Source organism: Molothrus ater, chromosome 4 (genome assembly GCF_012460135.2).
Source record: "Molothrus ater isolate BHLD 08-10-18 breed brown headed cowbird chromosome 4, BPBGC_Mater_1.1, whole genome shotgun sequence".
Taxonomy (NCBI): Eukaryota; Metazoa; Chordata; class Aves; order Passeriformes; family Icteridae; genus Molothrus; species Molothrus ater.
The window spans coordinates 12,741,942-12,763,612 of NC_050481.2; the positions used below are offsets into that span (position 1 = coordinate 12,741,942).

Below are 21,671 nucleotides of genomic sequence, written 5' to 3' on the forward strand. Positions count from 1 at the left end.
CCTTTCTTCCTTGTTCACATGTGCAAGACAAGCAGTACAATGTGGGTTTCGATGATGAAGGTGAAGCCTTGGGCTGTTGTGTCACTGTGCAGTTTTACAGCATGGAGTTGTGGCTCTGCAGGGGACAGTCCCCAAGGGGCCAGGGTGAGTGGGTACGTTCCCTTCAGCTGTCAAGTCTCAGGGCTGAGCATTGCAGTACCAAATTCAAGAACCAGTAAAAAAAATGAAATCTTTTCCTGCTACTTTTAGCAGAACCGCACTTAATTTTTAGCCTGTTTTCACCACTTGAAGGCTGGGAGCTGAACAACTAGTGGTTTTTATGGAAATTGTGTTTTAATTTTCACCCTGTGAAAACCTTTTTCTGCTTCTGTATGAGATCAGCTCTGAAACTTGTGGCTTCCCCATGCTGCTGTCTTGGGAATGAGCCTCTTTCCTGACCCTTCATCCCACTAGTCCCCACTTCACTGTGAATACCTCAGCTGTGACCTGGCCCTTATTTTTTGGACCTCTCACATCGGTTGTGTGAATAGTTGGGGATACTGTGATGGCAGTGATGCCTGTCAGGGTCATGAGCACCAAAATTCTAGAGCGCAGCTCCACCACTGGGGTGAAAGACAGCAAGCGTGGCTATCTTGTGTTTGTCTGCAGCCAAAAGGTCTGGGTCACATCCCTGTCGCTGTAGTTTACAGTTGTAGTAAGGACGTGTTTGCTGCTGTGGGGCAGGCAGGGCTGGGAGCCCTCCCGCGGCCAGCAAGCGGTGCTGCTGTCCAGGCAGCGGCGACGTTCTGGGGCCGCCTCTGTCACACGGCTGGGTCACATCCCGGGGGCCACTGGAGGTCATGTTCACGTAGCGACAGCTGGTGGGGGCGGGGATGGAGCAGTTTTTTTCGGATCCCTCCAGGAATAGGCGTGCAGCTCTGCAGTGAGCCCAGCCTGCGAGAAGGACAGTGGAAACGATTCTGTCCATGACCCTGTGTCCATCTTCATCCTTGGGGGAGTGGTGCTGGGGTGCACAGTGGCCTGGCACAGCAGGGCAGGGGACTGCGTGTCCCTGTCCTCCTCATTTCATGCATGGAGAGAAAAACTGGATTGATTTGGGTTTAGTGTGAGCGGGAGGCACGAGTGCCTTGCAAACAGGGCTGAGGTTATCCGGCTGTGTGCTCCTGGGGACATGCTGCCACTACAGTTGTGTCCTGGCCAGCAACGCCCAAAACTTGCCTCCCGCTGGCTGGCTGCTCCCCAAAAGCCAGGGAGCCGGTGCCAGAGCTGACTGCTGCTTGCTGGTCCTGCCAGGACAGCTTCCCACGGGACCATCCCTCCTGGGCATTGCCCTTCTCTGGGAAAACCTCCTGCTTGGCCTCAGGGAGGGAGCGGCTCGTGTTGGGCTCATGCAGGGATTTGCCCAGAACCTGCCAAGGACATCTGCAAGGTTTTGGGGGACACTGGTGTTATTGGACTATCCCGATCAAATGCTGTTCATCTGCGTATAAGCAGGACCACCCTGCTTGACATCTGGAAGGGCTCGATGATGGGCAGGATTTCACAGAGTGAGGTTTTGGATGGGCAGAAGGAGTGAGACCAAAAGATGCTCTTTGGGAGGATTTAAAGGCATTTTTAGGAGTTTATGTATTCGGTTTTTGTGCCATGTGTCTGTGCACTGTGAGCATTGGAGGGGGAAATTCCTGCTCTTTGCTGTTGGGCTGGCAGGATAAGCAGCTGGGAAGGTCAGCCACAGGCTATGCCATCGCTGGAGATGTTCCTGCCTCCAGTTTCAGGATGATTATGTGATGAAGTTGTCAGATTCAGTTTTCCTGACGGGTTAGGCAGGGATAAAAAATGCCCACGTCAATGGATGCTTTTATTATCCACCCACATGACGTTCTTTGTGCATTGGGGGTGGTCTCCATAGCTGAATTCAGCAATTTACCCAGAAATCAGCATTGGGGGTTAAAGCAGGTATTTTTGGATCCATTTGGGTTTTTGAAAACATGAGTTTGCATAACCTTAAAATAAAGGTTTCTTGTGTTTTTTGGTGGGTTTTTGGGTTTTTTTTTTTGTTTTTTTTGTTTTTTTTTTTTTTTGTTTTGTTTTGTTTTTTTTTTTGTTTTTTTTTTTTTTTTTGTTTTTTTTTGTGTCCTAAGAAGAAAAAATTCTATTTTAAATAAGTAGCTGGTGGCTGAAGTGGTGGGAGGCAGCCGTGCTGAGCCTGGCTGTGGCAGCTGAACTTGGGGCAGCCATGGCATACAAGCTATACTTATTCAACCCCATTATTTTCCTGGATTTGGTGGGAGAAACAGAGAGACCCCTGCACTTGCAGGCCACCTCTCCATCCAGCGGTGGCTTTTTTGACAGTGCAGACAAATTTCCTGGGCCTCCCATGGTGATCTGAGTTCCACAGCTGGCTGCAGGCTTTTTCTTGGCCTGTGTTTGTGTTTAGCAAAATGGGAGTATCTGTGAAAGAAACAACGATAGAATCACAGAATGATCTTGGTTGGAAGGGACCTTAAACACCATCTCAATTCAACCCCCCTGCCATGGGCAGGGACACTAGACCAGGTTTCTCAGAGCCCCATCCAACCTGGTCTTGAACACTTCCAGGGATGGGGCACCTACTGCTTCTCTGAGCAACCTGTTCCAGTGCCTCACCATCCTCACAGCAGAGAATTTCCTCCTAGTACTGAATCTAAAGCTTCTCTCTCTCAGCTTGAAGTCATCCCCCCCTTGTCTTGCACTACATGCCCTTGTAAGAAACTTCTCTTCCTCTTCCTTTTAGGCTACCTTCAGGTCTGATGGGATTGTCTCGTCTGTGCCCCCTGGGATGTAATTCTCTTGTGGGAACCACTCCTCCCCAAGCACACTGTGGGGCCAGGAGAGTTTGATTGCGTTTCTCTGCCCTTTTCAATGGGGAGGAAAAACCTCTGACGGAATCACTGAGGCCATCAATCTGAACAAAAGAAATATCCCAGACATGGGAAAACAGCCTTTGACCTCAGTGAAACCCCAAAATGTTACAAACCTTTTGAATGCTTGAAGGAAATTTTTCTTCCAGTTCTCTTTACTGCCATGCACTTTGATGGCAAATAACTTTCCCATACCTGGCTTAGCCATGTCCTGGGAGTTTTGTGGTTCCCCCAGCACTGCCCCAAGAAGCCAGGCATCACAGGATAGTACAAGTAAAGTGTAAGTGTTAGCATCCACCTGTACTGCATTCCCCCAGCTCATGATGGAAACCTTAAATCCTCTCATACTGCACTCCTCAAATTCACGATGGAAACCTTCAGAGTGAGCAAGCGGTTTGCAGTTCAGTTTTTTCCTGTTTCCTGAAATGCAAAGCTGCAAAGAGCTGTTGTATTTTAGCAGAAGGCATCAGGTTACTGAACACAGGGGCTGAAACTGCACCTTGGGGGCCAGGGCAACATCTGCTCTTTCTGTCCTAGACCTGATGTTGTTTCACCTGCAGAGCAAAAAGTAGTTTTATGACAGTGTGAAAACTTTGTAAAGACACCTTTAAAAAAAGGGATATGAGTGCCTGAGTGTCAAGGTACTTTTTGCAGAAGACACGCTCTTCTCTATGTATTTAGGCCAGTTTGGATGGGGCTTTAAGCAACCTGGTCTGGTGGGAGGTGTCCCTGTCCATGGCAGGGGACTGGAACTAGATGAAATTTAAGGTCCCTTCCAATCCAAAGCATTCTGTCATTCTGTGATATGTAGATACATACATCACTCTTCTGCAACCCATGTGTGTACACAATAGCAAATAACCAGTTCAAGAGCAGCAGTTCCTGCTGATACACACAGCACACTCTGCCTCTGCTGCAAGTAGGGCCTTTTTAATGCCATACTCAGGGGTTTTACCAAGTTAGAGCAGTGTATGCAGTGACAGGGAGGTAGGAGCCATCACCAGTGCAGCACAGAAGCAGTGTGCTTCCACACCTTCCAGATGCCTGAAGGTCCAGGGATACTGATTTAACTTTGTTAGAGAGCTCAGTTCCTGAGCTGAATGTGCAGGCGGTTGGTTGTTACTTCTGCAATGAACAGAGGCTACTTTCCTGCTTGCCTTCTGAAAATAAGACCTTTTGGGGGGTTTATTTGGCTTTTTCTCCTGAGGACGTGTTTGAGAGCTCTCACATGTGGATGGAGGCAGAGACAGCTGGGAGGACCAGACCTGGTAACTTGCTCTGGCTGATGAGGAGTTTCTTGTTCCCGAAAAAAAGAAAAACAAACAAACAGAGGAGATCCAATATAGAGATACTGCTCAAACACGTGAGGGCCTGGGTGGTGGCAAGTCTGGGATTTACGATAATGCTGCAACCTAGCCTCAGTGATTTGCTGGGTTTGGTTCCCAGAGTTCAGGGTGCTTCAAAGTGCTCACATTACAGAGCTACTCCTGGCCTGCATTTTGCCAGGAAATAGAATTAACTTCCTTTTTCTGGTTTCTGCTCAGAGAAAAAGGAAAATCATGTGAAATGTTCAGTTGCAGAGGGCCAATATATAAAGATTGTGTACTGATAATGGAGACTGATACAAGGTGCATTTTAGATATTCTCCCCTCACACTTTTATTCTAAAATTGGATGTTGGCAAAAGAATAATGAGTTGTGTGTGCAGCTGATGCTGGTTTGCATTTGTGTTTGTGCTCTGAGAGGTAAGGGGAAAGAGAGGCATTCCTTATTCTTATGCTGTTTCTCCCTCTTCTTTCTCATCACTTCTCTCCCCAGCTGGTGACCGTGGTACACACACTCCTGTCCCTGACAGTATGTGAGGAGAGCTGGAAGCCAGGGCAAGCTCTCAGGTGACTCCTATACAGGTTTTGGGGGTGCCCTGGCCACTGAGCTGCATAGCAGGGGTGTCACTATAGGACACGAAACAGCTCAAGTGCACAACACTGCTTCTTTCAAGGTGAAGAAAAGGGAAGTTTATTTTCTGACTTTAGCATTTATAGTTTTCTAAAAGTGACAATGGATTGGAGGGTGAAAGTGCCACCCCTCCAATGACACTGGACAAACAGTCTATCAAATTTCTCAAATAAAAGAATGCAAAACAGTAAGTTATTTACAGAAAGTGTGTGAGAAAGTTTGCTACAAGAATGTTAACATCAGAAGGCTTAGAAAATCTTAAAAAATCAGGGCGACACAGGGGTGCCCCTTTCCCTGGCTGCAGCAGCACCTTTGTCTCTTCCCACCATGCTCAAAGTGTCCTTCTGGTTTTGTTTTCTTTACTTATTTTTGGCTTTGAGGTTTCCTTTCAGAATAGCTTCAGGGCATGGAAATAGGACGGCGTGGCCTCAGCCCTGCAGTGTGCCGGGTAGGGCAGGAGCACTCTGCTCTGCTCATTTACCGCTCTGCAAAAATAATAACTAAATTTGGACTAGGACCCATGTCAGCCTGAGCCAGACAGGGGCACTCTGACCCTGAGATCCTCAGGGGCTCAGGCAAGTAAGTACACCCAAACTGTACAGGGTGGCCTTGCTGGTGCAAGCTGCAGCACAAAGCTTCAGCCAGTGGCTGGTGCAAACCCCGCCTTCCACTAGACCACGTTGGTTAAAACCCCATCCTTTGGAGGCAGATAAGCTGTTCTATGTTTTGTTTCCAGCAAGATGATATCACTTCATAAAGCTTTCAAAGCCTGCATTCACTTTTAATAACAGATTCCTTTCAGATAAAAGGGTGATCACTCCAAGCCCTGCCACCTTGGAGAGATGGAGTTCTTGCAAAAGCATTGGGACCAATGCTCCAGGCCTGCCATGTGATGATTTTAAAGTAGTAATAGAAAATAAATTTCAAATGGAAATGTTTAGGATGAGCTGGCTGAGCTCGTTGCTGGTTTTCCACCATGGTGCCGTTGAGGTTGCTGCTGCTGGTAGCCTGCCTGGGCAGCACCCGCTCCAGGAGCTAAACATAGGTGCTGGCTGCACAAGGCACTTCAGCACACGTTAATTATCCTGGTGTTTTTTAGGGATCTTGGGTGAAACATGTGTTTTTACAGTCAGTTTTCCATATTTTTTTTTAAGCAGCCTGGAGTAGAAGCCCTTTAATTACATTAAAAATCACCTCCCACCAGGACTCTCTGTTCCCAAGCCCTGATGAAATTTTAAGCTCAAAGCCAGGCACTTTGCTCACTGCTTTCCTAGGCCAGGCAGCTTAGGACAGCAGGGGACAATGGGAAGCAGGGCTATCTATCTCTGCCCTGAATGCCTAGCAGGGCAGCCCCTCCAGCTGCTCCTGCCCCATGGAGATGGGGGAACATGGGAATCCTCATCCTCATCCTCATAAATGCTGATCTCTATCTTTGTCTCAGAGGCTGCTGCTTTGGCACTGAAGAACTGCATGGCTGAGGTGTTTTTGTGGGTTTTTGTTTTGGGTTTGGGGTTTTTTTTGTATTTTTTTTTTTATTATTGGGTTTTGTTTTATTTTGTTTGTTTGAGGTTTTTTTTTTGGTTGTTTTTTTTTTTTTTTTTTTTTGTGTGGCTTTTCCTGGCACAAGGCGTCAGCTGAAAGCCACAGCCAGCTACAGGCCTCCCTTATAATTAGGACTCTTCACAGTCACAAAAGGGGCTTTGAAGCCCATGGGGCAGCTGTGCCCTGCAGGCCCAGGGGGTTGCATGGTGGGCATGTGGCATGGTCTGCTGCCAGGGGTGTTGGACCATTGGGGGGCTATGGGGGACCTCTCCCTCCTCAGAAACAACTTATGTGTGTAGTGCTCCATCAGCAATTATCAACTCCCCATCATGTACCTGTCAATGATGGGCTCCCCTGTGTGTAGTTGAGGCTGGTTTTGCCCCTAGTTTTGAGAAGAAACATTCAGGCATTTCATGGCAAAGTGGATTTTTCTGTCCTAAATAACCATAGTTTTACCACTGGCTAAGCTGACCATTACAGATCTGCCTGAAAGCATTTATTTTTCAGCAACTCTCTTCCTTGTCCTCGGGCTGCCGGTCTGAAAGCATCAAGTGGGAGTTGCAGCTCTCCTTGCCACTGTGGAAAGCAGAGTTGCATTTGGTGAATAGTCACTCCCTGAACTGCTGTAGCTTAGGGGCCTTTGCTGATGAGTACGAGAAAAATCCGGGAAAGAGGGAGCAGAGGTGCACTGGAGAGCTGGGTGGATAAAATCCGAGCAGGAAATTATAAATATAGGTAAAGGAGAGAAGACATCCCTGTAGAGGTGGGTGCAGGGGGCAGCATCCACTTGCTGTATCGTGTCACTAAGGTCCCCAGTGTGATTTGAGTGCACGTGTGGGTGGGGTTTTTTCATTTCCTCCCCCCACTCCCAGGAAGTTATTCTGCTTTGCTGGGGACATACACAGATTTCAGCTGAGCAATGCCTGATTTTTGAGAGCAGGGGACTGGGCTGGCCCCTGTGTGGGTCTGCGTAGTTTGCAGGGCATTAGAAACAAAGCAGACCTGCATTTTGTAGCAGCACTGTGGCAGAAATGGCTCTCAAAGGGGCACTGAGAGACACCTGTATCTGAGTCCCCTTTTCTTTCCCTTCCCTTACCAAGGCCTCTGCAGGCATCCTGGAGAGGGACTTTTTTTGGATTTAGCTTTTTTTTTGGTCTAACGGCTCTGCACAAGTGGCTGTGGGGCTGGGCCTTTGAGGTCGATCTTTTTGTCTACTTGAAAAAACAGTGACAGGATTTCCCAAAAAGGGAGGTGGACACCCCCCAGCAACATATTTCCCAATATTTATTTTAATTAAAACCCAGAGCGTTATTATACCCTCGGCCTCCCAGCCGCACATCTGAGGCCAGACCCTCAATTAAGCGGCGCAGTGCAAACCTCTCTGGGTTTGGCAGCGGCGTGGGGTGCTATGTTTGTGCACCAAATCTGCCAGCGTTGAAGTTTTGGAGGGGTTTTGGTGCATGCTGGAGAGCTGGCGTCACTCTGGGCAGGGCGGTGACTGGCTTAGGGGGGGCAAAGCCAGACCTTATATCCCAGCGGGGCAGCAGCAGGAGGAAATCTCTGCCGGCTGACTCCCTGGTTAGCTCTCACTGCTGGGGCAGGGTAAGCTTGCTGCTGCTTTTCTCAGTTAGGTTGTGCATTGATGTCTGCTTTTTGCAGGGAGATGGGAGGGTCAGCTTGCTGGCAGGATTGGGGTACTGCTTTTAGTCTTTTCCTGGATCTGTGGCTTCATGAAGTGCTTGGGTGGAGGGGATAAGAATCCAGAGCCTTGCTGCAAGGTCAGAGAAACTTGTGGACACTTGTTTTATAGCCTGAATTAAGCAAAACTTGGGAAACTTCAAGCACAGATAAATGTAAGAACAATTCCCTACAAGAACAGCTGATACTGGGTTTAGGCAGAGGAAGGGTAGGAGAAAGCCTGACTGAGCTCAGGGGGATGCTGGGAGCCTTGTTCCCTGGGGGAAGGCTGGGGTGATGCTGGAAACGATTGGGTGTGCTCCTTTCTCCTTGATGCATGAGGGCAAGCTGTGTTTTGGTGCTTTGGGTGTGCAGCTCAGACCTGCCTAGAGCTAAGTCCCCTCCAGCTGTGCCTGTGAGGGGCTCTTTGCATTGGTGCCTTGCCGCTGCTGTTTTTACCAATGGCAGCCTGTGAAGCCAATTGCTTCCATTATTTGTTTGCTTGTTTGTTTTTCCTCAGTGAGGTTACACTGTCTGTGGTGTAATTCCCAGGAGCAACTGCTTCCCGGGCAAAGCCCAAGCAGGTCTTGGAGCTATGGAAGGGCGGCCACGGTGGGCAGTGCTCCCAGCTGCTCCTGTTGCATCTCCAGTGGGGCTTGGCTTTCTCCCCTCCCTTAAGGGCAATGGGGAAACAGGAATAAGTCATCCTTCTCCAGGAAAGCTTTGAGTTCACTACATGGTGAAACTTGCTTTTCTGGTATATTGTGGCTTCTAGAAAAAACAAAATGTATTAATGGAAGTTGAGGCATAGCTTTTAAAAAAAAAGAAGAAAAAGAAAGAATTTAGTCTATGGAGGGGTTGGGTGACCTCACCAAGGAAGGCTGGAGGTCAGCCTTTCTTCTCCCCAGTCACCCATGTGGACACAGACACGTGGATGGTTTGGAGTGGTGTTGGTTCTTTCTAGCTGAAAAGCAAGCCCTCAATGTGTTTCGGTATTCCTAGAGACAGCAGCCATGAGGAGTGTCCTGGTGTTTGTCTGCCTGGTGGGAATGGCGTGCACCTTCTCGGTGAGTGCCAGCTGAGGGGGGACCCCCTGGCCTTGCCAGGGCTGGTGTGGGGCAGGTACCAACTCCCCCTTTCCCCCAGGTCAAGAGCTGGCTGCGGAAACCCAAGTTGGATGACTCAGAAGAGAATGCGGTAGGGTGTCCCCTGTGCCTAGTCCCACACAGGGCTGATCTTGAGGAAGAGCACATTTTGGTAGCTCCTGTACCCAAGGCCCCAGACTGATGGGATTTCCCCCCTCCTTCTCCTGGTAGGTTTTCAAGAGCCAGCACCAGCATTACCTGTACAGATACATCTACGTGTATCCCCCGCAGCGACGGTACCAGGTGGGTGGTTCCGAGGGGTTGCTGCTGCTTTGCTGCCCTCCAAATGCAGAGATTTTGGCCCAAATGAGATGGGGTCATGGTCTGTGCCCTGTTGGCATGGCCTGTGGGCCTGGGCACAGAACATTGTACTCATGACACCACTGGGAACCCACCCACCCGCCTCCAACTTGGTTTTTCCTCTTAGGGTAGTGACTCATCTGAGGAAGAGGGGGATGGCTCGGAGGAGGAGGAAGAGGGGGTGAGTATGGCAAACCAGCACTCTGCAAAACAAATACAGGAATTTGGGAACTTTCTTTGGTTTTGTAGTCTCTGCTCATCAGCATTTGTGGTCACTGACTTCCCACAGGCTTGCACTCTGGATACAACTGGATTTTCTACTCTGGACCTTTTTTTTTTTTTTTTTTTTTGATATTTTCCTTTTTCTTCCTGGGCAGGGTTTGCACCAAACAACCCTGAGACAAATTCTCTGGGTTTCCATTTCCAATGGATCAGAAAGCAGGACAGGCCAAAGAACAGAACCAGAGAGGTTCACACAAGGAAGAAGGTGCTCTTAGGAACTCCTCTTACCTTCGTCTTTCAGGATCTGTTACCCCTGTAACACTGGGGAATACCCCTACAGAAAACCCAGTTATGCTCTGCGTGTGTGACTGTGGAGTGACACAAACTGATGCAATATTGGGAAAGTCAAATTTGTATCAGTCAGATGGTAAAGCTGCTCCTGTCTGCTGGATCAGTGTGAGCTTGGGCACCTCTGGAGCTGTGAGAGCAACCCAAGTCCAAAATTAAATGGAAGAGATTACAAAGATCTTTTGTACCTTATTGGGCTGCAAATGCTCAAAAATGGTCCAGTGGTCTCAGGCACATTGGTGCTTTGAAATAAGGATCTGGTATGCTTAGAATCCTGTGTGTCACACTTAATCAAGTCTTTTATTTTTTTCTTTTTAAAAAGTTATTTAATGAAAGCAGGGAGTCTGGTTTTAAACCCCGCTTTGGAGGCCTGTCAGGGCTTGGGATATAGCATAGGGTGGCCCCTGTGCCAGCTCTGGCACCCCCTGCAATTTGCCCCATTTTAGCTGTTTCTCTCCCCTACCACTGCAATCTCTAAGGATAAATTTGAGCAGTGGGATGGGTAGCAAAAGGTGGAATTCATTTCTCAGGAAGAAATTAACTGGTATGCAGGAATGTAGCTGCTCTTTAGGTCTGCCCTTTTCATTTTGAGGGCACCAGAGCCGTGGCTGCTCTCATGCAGGGATGTGCCTTCACTGGCAGGGTGGTCAGCAAGATGAATCATGCTGAAAGGTCCCAAGGTCAGTAATGTAAAAAGCATTATAAAGCATATTGGTTTGTAAAAAGCACTATATTGGCTGCTGTATAGGGAGCATCACTTCCACTGGCACAGCTGGATGCACTGTGCAATTTGATGGCTCTCCTGTTGCAGAGGAGAGCATCCTGGATTTTCTCTGCCAGCACGTGCACCTGTATTTCAAGGTCTGAGGTGGCCCAAAATGCCAGGGTAGGTGTCCTTGGTCTTAGTGTGTGAGCAGCAGAGATTGCCCAGGGCAGTGATGACACTGATCTCAGGTCTCCCTGCCATGGCTGGGCTCATGTGCTGGTGCCAACAGCTCCACCTCCCAGGCTGGGCCCTGGGTGAATTGCCCCACCAGCTCCTCAGTGTCTGCTTCAGGCTCTGTTTGCATTTGGGTTATTCCTTACCCTTCTTTTAGCCGTGCACCCCACTGTGAGCCCCGCTCTGCTGCTGATCTCTGGGGCCAAGTGTTGCCAATGGCTGATAGCTGGTGGGGTTTGGGCTCACGCCTGGCTTTGAGCCATCACACTCTCACTGACCGTCCGCACATGACATGCAGTGTGTTCGCATGTAGTGTGCCTGTGGCTTTCTTTGTTTACTGGAAACTGGGGAGGTAACTTCAGAAGAAAACCTTTAGATGCTTTGCAAAGCAAAACTTGGAGCCAGAATGGGAACATCCCACTCCACCATGTAATTGCACAGCTCCATCTGCCCTGCTGCAGCTTCTACATTTCAGCCTGGAACTAGACCTGTGAGAAAGCAGGGAACTCGGAGCAATGCCCAAATGCTCTGTGTGGATGCCCTGTATCCCTCTCACTGCGGGGAAGCCTGTGCTCCACTCCAGCTGCTGACCCCCTGCCCTGTCCTGTCCCTGTCCTTGTAGGAGCCATTTTATGCTGGAGCCAAGGCAGCTGGACACCCGGCTGGAGCAGCCCCTGAGGACTGCCAAGTTGCACTGGGAGGAGACATCACATCCCCCCAGCAGGTGTGGTTTGGGGAGATAGAGGGAGCACCCATGGGGAGGGGGCTGTTCATTGCATCTTTGCTTGTACCCATGGGATCCCCTGCACTCTGTTTCTGCTTGGAGGGTTGCTGTGGAAATACCTATAGCTGGACCAAGCTCTGGGCATTAACTTGGGGTTGGAAAGGGTACCCCAAAAAGACAGTCCTGCCATGAAAGGTGAGGGGGATAGCTCAGCTGTGCCCATACCTTCCCCTTTCCACATGGAGCTGCAAGCTCCTGACATCCAAGTAATGCTGTGCTGTCTTCCCTCTGCCAGGGCAAGGGCTGCCAAAGGATCAGGCAGAGAACTGCCAGCAAGGGGGAAGACTCTGAAAATGAAGACAGTGATGAGAATGAGGAGGAAGAGGAGGAAGACGAAGTAGATGAGAATGAGAATGGTGTCAATGGCACAAGCACCAACACCACAGAGGGTATTGGACCTCATGGCAATGGCACTGTGGTGGTTGAGGAGGGCACTGGTGAAGCTGAGGAAGAGGAGGAAGAGGAGGAGGAAGAAGAAGAAGAGGAAGAAGAGGAGGAGGAGGAAGAAGCTGAAGCTACCACCATTGCAAGCACCACCAACGAAGAGGGTCTGATACAGGCGACCACTATGGATGATGGGGGACCCACAGATGTCACCACAGATGCCACCACAGCTGGGGAGCTGTGGGAGTATGATGTGACAGCCAGGGACCACAGCCGGGGGGACGAGGGCATCACTGAGGGTGGGTATGAGGAACAGGATGAGTATGCACGTGGGGACAGCTACCGCGCTTATGAGGATGAGTACGGCTACTACAAAGGGCACGGGTACGATGTGTATGGCCAGGATTACTACTACAGCCAGTGAGCACAGCCCTGGTGCTGTCCCTGTCAGCCCCAGACACTCAGGAAGGTGCATTCGAAGGCTCCCTGGAGCCACTGCATGCCAGAGGGGATGCCAGGCAGCTTGTCATGCACAGGCTCCATCCCTGGCTCCATCCCAGGCTTTTTTTTGTATCTTGCAAAATGAAATGAAATGAAATGAAATGAAATGAAATGAAATGAAATGAAATGAAATGAAATTAAATGAAATGAAATAAAGCAACTGAACTGAGCTTGTTGGTGACAAAAGGTTTGCTGCCAAATTTTCTGTGGTCAGTGGAGGAGCGCAGCACTTGGGAAGGGGCTGAGGGGCTGCAGTTGCCCATGATGCTTAGGGCTGAATCTTGTTATTCCAGTTTAGATGCACATGAAAGGAGGGAGGAATAGCAAGGCTAACTTGGAAGGCTTCTGTAGAGTGCCCTCTGAAAAATGAAAGGGTGCTCTCAGGGACACTGCTGTGGGATTACAGCCTTGTTTTACATAAAGTTGATGTGAATTTCCAATACGTGAGCAGTGATAACTTTATCATGTCTTCTATTCCTTGGCAATGTGCCTCCCATGGCCTGACCACACATCAGGCAATTTTAATAAGGGCAAAACCACTAATTTCTCTTTCTGTGCATCACTAGCTATAGATGCACACCCCTGTAATGAGGGCTTTGCTTTGTCCCTGCACCAGACATAAGGGTACGAGGCTGGGCAACTTGGATGTGTGTCTTGAACACCAGTACTACAGCCCAAAATGTCCCTGTCACACAGCCCATTCCCAGAACAAGGTAGGGCTGTCACAGTGACAGTGGTGCATCCACTCCCCTCCTTCATCAGCGATGGCGATGCCTAGCTGAGAATCCTCAGGATCCCTGCTTAGGGTCCCTTCCCAACAGGAGTATGTCCCTGGCCAACTGGTGATCTGCACTATGGATAGGGATAGAACAAATCCCTCTGGGTTCCAGAGAGATGCCACCGTCTGGGAATAGTGATGGCCTTCATTCACAGTTTATGGCAGGTACCGTGCTTCACTTGTACTCCTAGGAAGGAAACCTGAGTTCAGCTTCTGATGCAGGTCCAACTGCAGAACTAGTCTATTCCTGCAGCAACAAGTCACTGGCCATTGTACAAAACTGCTTCTGTATGCCAAAGCCAGGCTGCAGCTTCTGGGGAGGCAGTAGGTGCTGCCTGCAGCATGGGCACCCCTGGGGACAAATCCCTATGGCGGCACTGAGGAGCCCTGCGTGCACTCGTGGCTGGTGCAGGGACACAAGAGCTCCATCATCCACATCCCCAGGGGGTGCTCAGCTGTGTCAGGAAACTGGCATGGACAAAGAGCCCTGGCACTGCCAGGGGCCAGGTCCCGCTCCTACAGGGCGCTTAGCCCAGTCCTGTGTGCGTCAGCCCCCCAGGCATCTGGCAAAGGCTCTTCTCCAGGAGCCAGGGCACATGGGCTGGCTGCCCTGTGGGGTGGCATCTGACTGCCACTCCCTGGCCAGTGGCTAGGGTCAGTTTCCTGCTGGCTCCAGGATTTGTTCCTGCTTGAGGCTGGATGCTGATGGCTGAAACATTTCTGGTGCTAACGTGGGCGTTGTGCCAGCTCCCAGGGTTTGGGTTAGGGCAGAATGGAGAGTGGGATGGGAGCTGCTGCCACCATCACCACAGTGACTGCCTGAGCCAGGCTGGCTGCAGCAGTGGGAACCTTTCTTGGCAAGGGTGTAGGTGACCAGCAATGCCACCAAAAGTATAGGTGGAGAGAAGGAGGGTTTGTACATCGTCCACACCCTTGTAGCACTTCTTTGTAATGAAGTAGGGCTCAAAGGGACCTGTGCAAGCAGTGCATGGAAAAACATACATATTTTTTTTCTTTTTTGCCATACGTATTTCTTCTCTTTTGTGCTTGCACAGGTTTAACTCAGAGGGGTTGAGGTTGAAACCCAAAAAGCAAGTGTCAGAAGACACAGCATGGTGAGGGTCTCAGTTTGGCCAACACTGCCCTTCTATGCCAAAGGGCCAGGACCAGGCCTGGCTCTGGATCTGGCCCTTCCATTTCTGCAGCCCTGCCAGCTTTCCCATGTTGGTCACAGCGAGCAAGCCAAGACCCACTGCACACCCTCTTATCAATAACCAAGTTGGATGTGTGCCACACTAAGATCTGCACTAATCATTGAGCAATTTTGCCTTCAGAACAGATATTTATAAACTGTGCTTTCTGTTTATCCAGCCAGGTGGAACATTTGATAGCTGTCTTTTACCACAAACACATTTTTAGCTGGAAATTACTCCCCCTGGTTATCTGTGAGTGCTGCCAGAGCTGACAAATGTCCCTGGGCAGGAGCTGATTGGCTCTGTGCACCCGGGGCCAACTTTAAATTTCAGCAAAGTGGGCACAGGCTCCACAGTCTGCCTGTGGGACCTGCCTTCGACAGGAAAAGGTAATCTTCTTACCTAGCTTCCTGCCCTCTCTCTCCCTAGCCCTTCAGCTCTGCGGTCCCTGAGCAGGGATTCTCCTGCTTTCACTCTGGGCAAGCCACAGTGGGGATGGGGACATCCTGATCCTTGGCTGTGCACGTCTCTTGAGCTTACGTTGCTTTTGTACTGCTGATATTTGTGCATGTATCTCCTTCTGGTGTTTCCTGTAACAATACTGGTATGGCTTCAGTCTCTGGGATGGACCTGCAAGCCCAAGCAAGGGTGGTTGGGTGAAATGAGAATTGGCCAATGGAGATATTGCCTGCTGCTGCCATTTATCAGTGCTGTGAAAGCCTAAAGCCTGCTGCTTTCTTGATTCGAATTTATGAACAGCTTAACTTGCAGCAACTTTAGGGGATCATTTATTACAAACATCCACCCAAGCTGCTTTGAAAGAGGAAGTTAGGCAGTTTTAATAGCCAGTGTCAGAGCTCCCACTTGGAGCTGCTGGCTGTGCCCTAAGCACATGGTGAGAGCATTGCCCTTGTTGTGAGGGATGCAAAAAGGCAGGACAATGCCAAGGACCAAAGCCTGGGAAAAACCAGGGTGACTGCAAAACCCTGCTGCCATGGGAGCTTTGGGATAGCAGGACCTTTTAGGTTGCTGCTAACCAGGATTATTGAGGACCACAAGTCCCAGGAATACAAACTGCAGCAATGCTTCACTTTGTACCTCCAGGAGCAGCCCAAGATGCAAACATCCCTTGCCTGTCTGTGCCTGTGCCTGCTCAGCACAGCCTTCACCACACCTGTAAGTATGGCTTTTCCTGGATTCCCAGCTACTGCTGGAAGCATGAGATGTGCTATCCGGTGCATCCTGGCCTGCTTTCAGCAGTGGGAAAACATAGGTTGTAGTTGTGTACACCACCTCTTGTGCTTAGGGAATGAAGTAAGGTAAACAGCAGAGGTGACCCCAGAAGAAAAAATATATATTAGCACTGAGGTGGCTGAGCATGTTCCTTCAGTTTAGCAATCAGGGCACTGCACAAGTGTCCATCTGGGTGGCTGTACCTCCTGGATTTCTGTGGATCTGGGGTCTGCCTGGTGCTTTTGGCCTGCAAACAACCTGAATGAAGCCACAGGCAGGGAGGTGCGGGAAGGATGCTCATTTTACCTGTGTGGGGAACAGTGGTCAAAGGGGCACCCACAATTATTTTCCAGCTCTCCTAATTTGAAATATTGAGAGATTTAACTAAAACTAGGACAAGCTAAGATGAATATAATAGGACCCATTTTTTCTTGCATAACTGTTGTTCAGCTTACTAAATACACAGCTAGAGTGAAAGTCTGCTCCTAGAAAAAGCTTGCTTTTTTGTCAGGGTAAGGAAGAGGGAAATCCCATCTTCCCTGAGATGGCCCCTCCCATGTGTCTTTTACCCCATAGAGCAAGCTCTTACAACCTGGTCTGCAGCAGAGCAGCTCAGGGGAAGGCAATAAATCAGCACAGATTTGCTTTTCAGATAGGAGCACATGTGGGAGTTAATGCTATGCTGTGTGACCAGAGCTGTAATCTGGCCTTTGACACTGTTCACAAACAATGAAACAACCTGGGGATATTCTATACCTTGGGGTGTGTTTCTGCTCTTTCAGCTGGGCTTGGATGTTTCAGGGACTAATTTTTCTGAAATCAGAAAGAGGACTGTCCTCCATGGGGCTGTCTCTCACTCTGGCATGTAAGGGATGCCTGAAATGGCTTTGTGGGGCTCACAGGATGCTCCCACTAGTAGGTTCCCCAACCCTGAGGGATGCACTAGCCAATACCCAACAAAAGATGCCAGGATAATCAGGGGGAGCTGGAAACCTGCAACCTACTAAGCAGTAGCTTAGTAAACACTGGAAATTCCACTGTTTAAGCTACTGTTTGTAGCCAGTTAACCAGCTCCAGACTCATCACAGGCAGATCCAAGCAGTAAGCTGGAGCATTCCTTTATGAGCAATGATGCTGTGTATTAAAAATGCTCTATGGTAAAATTCTCTGCAGCAGTCTCCAGGAAAAGGTTATTTGTTATTTATCAACAACACCATATGAAAGCTAGCATGCAATACAATCATGCTGGAGCTAAATTCACAAAACTTTTCAGACCCTGGAAAAGGGATTTTGACCTTTCCTACTACTGCTGTCTTTAAGTCAGCACCCCAGCTAGTGCCTGGGAATTTGGTGGCTAATCAATGCAGTTTTCCCACCCTTCCCTGAAGGTGGGAAAGTGTGGGTGGTCAGCAGTTGGCACTGGCAGCTGCCTGTATGCTGAGGCAGTGTTTGATGCCTCAGCTCTTCCCTGTGTTTTGCTGCCCACAGGTGCCACCGCCGCTGCCTGAGAGAGCTGCTGGGAACTGTGTGGGACAACACCGGGTATGTATATCCTTCTGCCACCTCCTGGGGCCTCAGTGGGTGCTGAGGGGACTCTACTGCAGCACCAGACGCAGAAAGGGAAACTCCTGCCAACGCAATTAATAAGAAAATTGTGGGGTTTGGTTATTTTTTTCCCCACCAGATATTTCTGAAAAGCTGCAATGCCAAGCATGGCTTCTACATTTTCAAATATGTCTACTCATTCTCAACGCGGAGGAACCAGACACAGATAAAGGTAAGGAGGTAGCCAGGGGACACTGCGGGACCCTGGCCTGCCTGTGGTACCTCCAGCAGCAGTCCATCACCCTGACGTCTCCCTTGTGTGTACTACACAGAAAGAAGAGGCTGACCACCAGAGTACCATCCCCAGCCACCGGATGAATGAGGGCAATGCCAGGAGGGAGCCACCAGCTGGGTCAGCTGGGACAGCCCCAGAGCACAGTGACAACAGCAGCAGTGAAGTAATTGAGTATGGGATTGTCTTCAATCCTGAAAACCGCAGCACCCCGGACATCAGCAGGGATGGTCCCAGTCCTCACCCTGGCACTGGCATGCGTGCACGTGGCAGTGGTGGTGGCATGGGTCCCACCCCATCCAGCTCAGAGGGCAGCGGCGATCTGGATTTGGTGCTGGAAGTTGATGGCGGTGTTCCCATTCTTCCTCAGGGTGAACGCCCCAGTGAGGTCATGGTAGGGAACAGGTCCAGGGTCAGGAGTGAGAATAAGGATGATGGTGCCCCCAGGGTGGTTCCGGTGGGGGGAGCCATGACTGCGGGGAGGGCCCCTACTACCAGAAGGGCAGGGGATGAGGGCAGTGGAGAGGCCACTGTCTCTGGCCAAGGGCAGGAGAGTGTTAAGCAGGGTACAGGGACAGGAGACATTGCTTTGTCCTCTGTCACTAAGATGGAGGATGTCCAAGTGGATGCTGAAGGTGTGGATGAATACGCTTATGTCCCCGATTCAGGCAGCGTCACCATCACCCACGGGAGCCTGGGCAGCACAGACAGGGCCAATGGCTTCACCCAGGTCTCTCCAGGCAAGGATGATGAGGTAAACATATTCATTGGGAGGGCCAACATCCATATGGGGGAGCAGGTAACCACCCAGGCTGGTGCCACAGTGAGTAGGGAGAATGACAGGATCCCCTCTGTGGGAAGCAGCAGGCCCCTCCACAGGCTGGACATCACTGTGGCACCCAGTGGAGATGAAGATGACAGCATGCCTGCCCGCAGGCAGCCTGAAAGTCTGGCCACCACAGCCACCCCAACCCATGCGGACAGCATTACCAGCAGCCTCAGGGACAACCGTCTCACTGGAGAGGATGAGGAAGGTGCCACCACCATTGGTATTGATAGAGGACTGGTAACCCCTGTTCCCTGGAGAGTCACTAGTGGTGACATTACCAGCCCCACAGTGGCCAGCATCCATAGGAAAGATGATGATGAGGTGAGAGGAGAGGGGCAGAAGTCCAAGGGAAAGCAGCCAGACCATGTGGCTACCGCAACCCCCCACCACAGGGGTGACATGGAGGCCACTATCACAGTCCCAGCCAAGGGGGGCAGCGTCCACCCAGCCGCTACCGAGAGGGACCGCACCACCCCGTCAGTGACAGCCAGCAGCCGCAAGGCAGGCATGAGCACTGTGCTCGGCAGAAGAGGCAGTGGGGAAGTGGGGATAGCCACCTCCACACCCTCCCATGTGGAGGCACGGCCCGGGGCAGGGATGAGGGTCCATCCAGGGGGAGCAGGGCTGGACAAGACACCCAGGATGGACAAAACACCACTCCCAACTGGGAAACCCAGTGGCTGGGTGTCGAGCGGGGCCCAGAAAAGTGTTGGCAGCTATGATGGCGATGCTGGGGGCAGATCTCATGCTGTCAAAGCAGGAGCCAGCCCCGCTCCACAGGCAGGGCAAGCCACGGGCAGCATGGCAGCAGGCAGGGGCCAGGAGTGGGGGCGAGGTGCAGAGAGTGGGACAGCAGGGCTGGGGGCCGGGGGTGGCCGCCTGCCTGGGCACCATGGCAGGAGGCTGGGGGCTGGGGTGCCAGGCACCATTGCAACACTGGGCCGCAGCCGGCAGCTGGACCAGGTGAAACGTGCTGACGAGCTCCATGTCCGTGAGCGGGCCTTTTACAGCCTTGGCGGGGCGGGCGGCGGCCCCCACGGCCCCTATCCCGGCCTCGGGAGTGCCGACAGCAGCCAGTCCTCCGAGGGGGACCGGGGCAGCCACAGCGAGAGTGGACAGACGGGACTGCAGCCCTCAGGGTGGGGATCCCCAGGGTACCCCCAAGGCCGCTGGATCCAGGGGCCCCTCTGAGGCGTGCCCAGTATCCACCCAGGTAGGCTCCAGCGGTGGAGTTGGGGGGTAACTCACCGTGTTTTTCCCCTTGGCATCCCCCCTGCGGGCTCTGCTCTTGCCTGGGTGAGGGGCAGGTTGCTGGGGGGCACACAGTGCTTCACAGCCCAGGAGCCAAAAATCACTGGTTCATGCAATCTGCTGTTCATCTGGGGGAGGCTGCGCATGGCACAGCAGCAGGAATGCACGGGTGTGCTGTGCTGGACAGCCAGGGAACAGCAGCTATGCTACAGGGCATAGGGTAGCGATCTTTGTGCACTGATGCGAAGCAACTCAAGAAGCAGTGAGAAAAAGCCTCTGTCCTCGCAGTTTCACTTCAGCCTACTGGAGAAATAAAGGCATTTCTGTACCTGTGGATCTGCTGACTCTGGTGTTTGGAATGGGACTTCAGGCAGTCACTGCCACAAGCAGCATGCTGGGGGTGGGCTGGTCCCTGGGCATAAGGGGATTTCTGGCCCAGCACATCCCTGGCCCTGCCATTCCTAGTGGGACTGCAATTTAGCCAACAAGCCCTACACATCCCTCCCTTGGGATACCAGATCCTGCCCAGGGCCACCAGCATCCCTGGGCTTGCTAGGCAGGCCCACAGAGCATCCTCCCCCTCAGTTCATCCACCTCCCCCAGCAAGAAGTCCCCATCATGCCCTCCTGATGGTACATTTCCTGGCCACACTGTCCTTCCAGGAGCACCATAACACTCTGACTGTGCCACCACCACTCCTGCCACTGGCCCCTGCACACAGGCCAGGCTGGGCTTCGACACACAGGAGCCATGCCCTCAGTGTTAATCAAAGTTAATCACCGTTTATGCAATTGCAGGTTGCTTTTTCTGTCTGAGAAGCTGCTAAAACAGAATCACAGAATCACAGAATTTCTAGGTTGGAAGAGACTTTTAAGATCATTGAGTCCAACCCATGTTCTAACACCTCAACTAGATCATGGCACCAAGTGCCACAGCCAGTCTTTTTTTAAACACATCAAGGGATGGTGACTTCACCACCTCCCTGGGTAGATGATTCCAGTATTTGACCACTCTTTCTGTGAAAACTTCCTCCTTAATTCTAGCCTGTATCTCCCTTGGCACAGCTTGAGACTGTGTTCAGGACACAGGCATGTTCAGGAGCATGCCAGAGTGAACGGCACAGTGGGAGAGGCATTGAGCCTCGAGGGGAGAGGTATTGCCTCAGCACATGCTGAGGGGACTCTCCACCAGTGCTGTGCCTATCCAGGAAGCAGGCAGGAGCAGGCAGGAGCAGCCGTGATGTCAATGCAGTACTCACAGAGTACCTGCTTCCCTGCCCTCTGCACACCTGCATGCAGGGAAGTGGCAGATCCTGTTATGGCACACAGAATCACAGGATGGTTTGGGTTGGAAGGGACCATGAAGATCATCTAGTTCCAACTCCTCTGACACAGGCAGGGATGCCACTCTCTAGACCAGGTTGCTCGAAGTCCCATCCAACCTGGCCTTGAACATTTCCAGGGATGAAACATCCATAGCTTCTTGCAGCAACTTGGTACTTAGGGATCACACATAGTTGATTCTTGCTGGAACACTAGGACACGGCGTCTCACTGGTGCTATGAGTTACCACCAGCTCTTGGGACTATGCTTTGCTACTGCTCGTGCTCTCCAGCAGAAAAAGTCAAAATTGCATGTGCCCACCATAGCCCCCACCAGGTCATTAGACCCTGGTGTCTCCGGGGAAGCTGCTCTGTGTACCTTGGTCCCAGTGCTGGAGAAACATGGAGATTTTGGCAGCCTGTGGCAGGGATTTGCCTGCAGCTTCCCAGGCTTGGGGCAGCATGAAGAAGACCCCCAAGGGCTCATGGACCTCCCATGCTGTCCCATCCAGCTCAGACTAAAAGGTGCTG

At 51.1% G+C, this 21,671-nt stretch overlaps 2 protein-coding genes across 2 annotated transcripts; both read left to right on the top strand.

The window, feature by feature from the left end:
- Positions 1-9,087: 9,087 nt before the first annotated feature.
- Positions 9,088-12,838, top strand: IBSP (integrin binding sialoprotein). Its single transcript, XM_036383114.2, has 6 exons — positions 9,088-9,141; positions 9,221-9,271; positions 9,391-9,462; positions 9,647-9,700; positions 11,652-11,753; positions 12,049-12,838. The coding sequence occupies exons 1-6, from the start codon at positions 9,088-9,090 to the stop codon at positions 12,619-12,621; spliced, it is 906 nt and encodes a 301-aa protein (XP_036239007.1). The 3' UTR covers positions 12,622-12,838.
- Positions 12,839-15,785: 2,947 nt separating this feature from the next.
- Positions 15,786-19,759, top strand: MEPE (matrix extracellular phosphoglycoprotein). Its single transcript, XM_036382941.1, has 4 exons — positions 15,786-15,845; positions 17,391-17,444; positions 17,587-17,679; positions 17,780-19,759. The coding sequence occupies exons 1-4, from the start codon at positions 15,786-15,788 to the stop codon at positions 19,757-19,759; spliced, it is 2,187 nt and encodes a 728-aa protein (XP_036238834.1).
- The last annotated feature ends 1,912 nt before the right edge of the window (positions 19,760-21,671 follow it).

Excerpts from the sequence above, each read along its gene's own strand:
- IBSP (XM_036383114.2), top strand. The coding sequence starts at position 9,088 with ATGAGGAGTGTCCTGGTGTTTGTCTGCCTGGTGGGAATGGCGTGCACC. Across the intron at positions 9,142-9,220 it reads GAATGGCGTGCACCTTCTCG|GTCAAGAGCTGGCTGCGGAA; the intron begins GTGAGTGCCAGC and ends CCTTTCCCCCAG. Across the intron at positions 9,463-9,646 it reads CCCCGCAGCGACGGTACCAG|GGTAGTGACTCATCTGAGGA; the intron begins GTGGGTGGTTCC and ends TTTTCCTCTTAG.
- MEPE (XM_036382941.1), top strand. The coding sequence starts at position 15,786 with ATGCAAACATCCCTTGCCTGTCTGTGCCTGTGCCTGCTCAGCACAGCC. Across the intron at positions 15,846-17,390 it reads GCACAGCCTTCACCACACCT|GTGCCACCGCCGCTGCCTGA; the intron begins GTAAGTATGGCT and ends TGCTGCCCACAG. Across the intron at positions 17,445-17,586 it reads ACTGTGTGGGACAACACCGG|ATATTTCTGAAAAGCTGCAA; the intron begins GTATGTATATCC and ends TTTCCCCACCAG.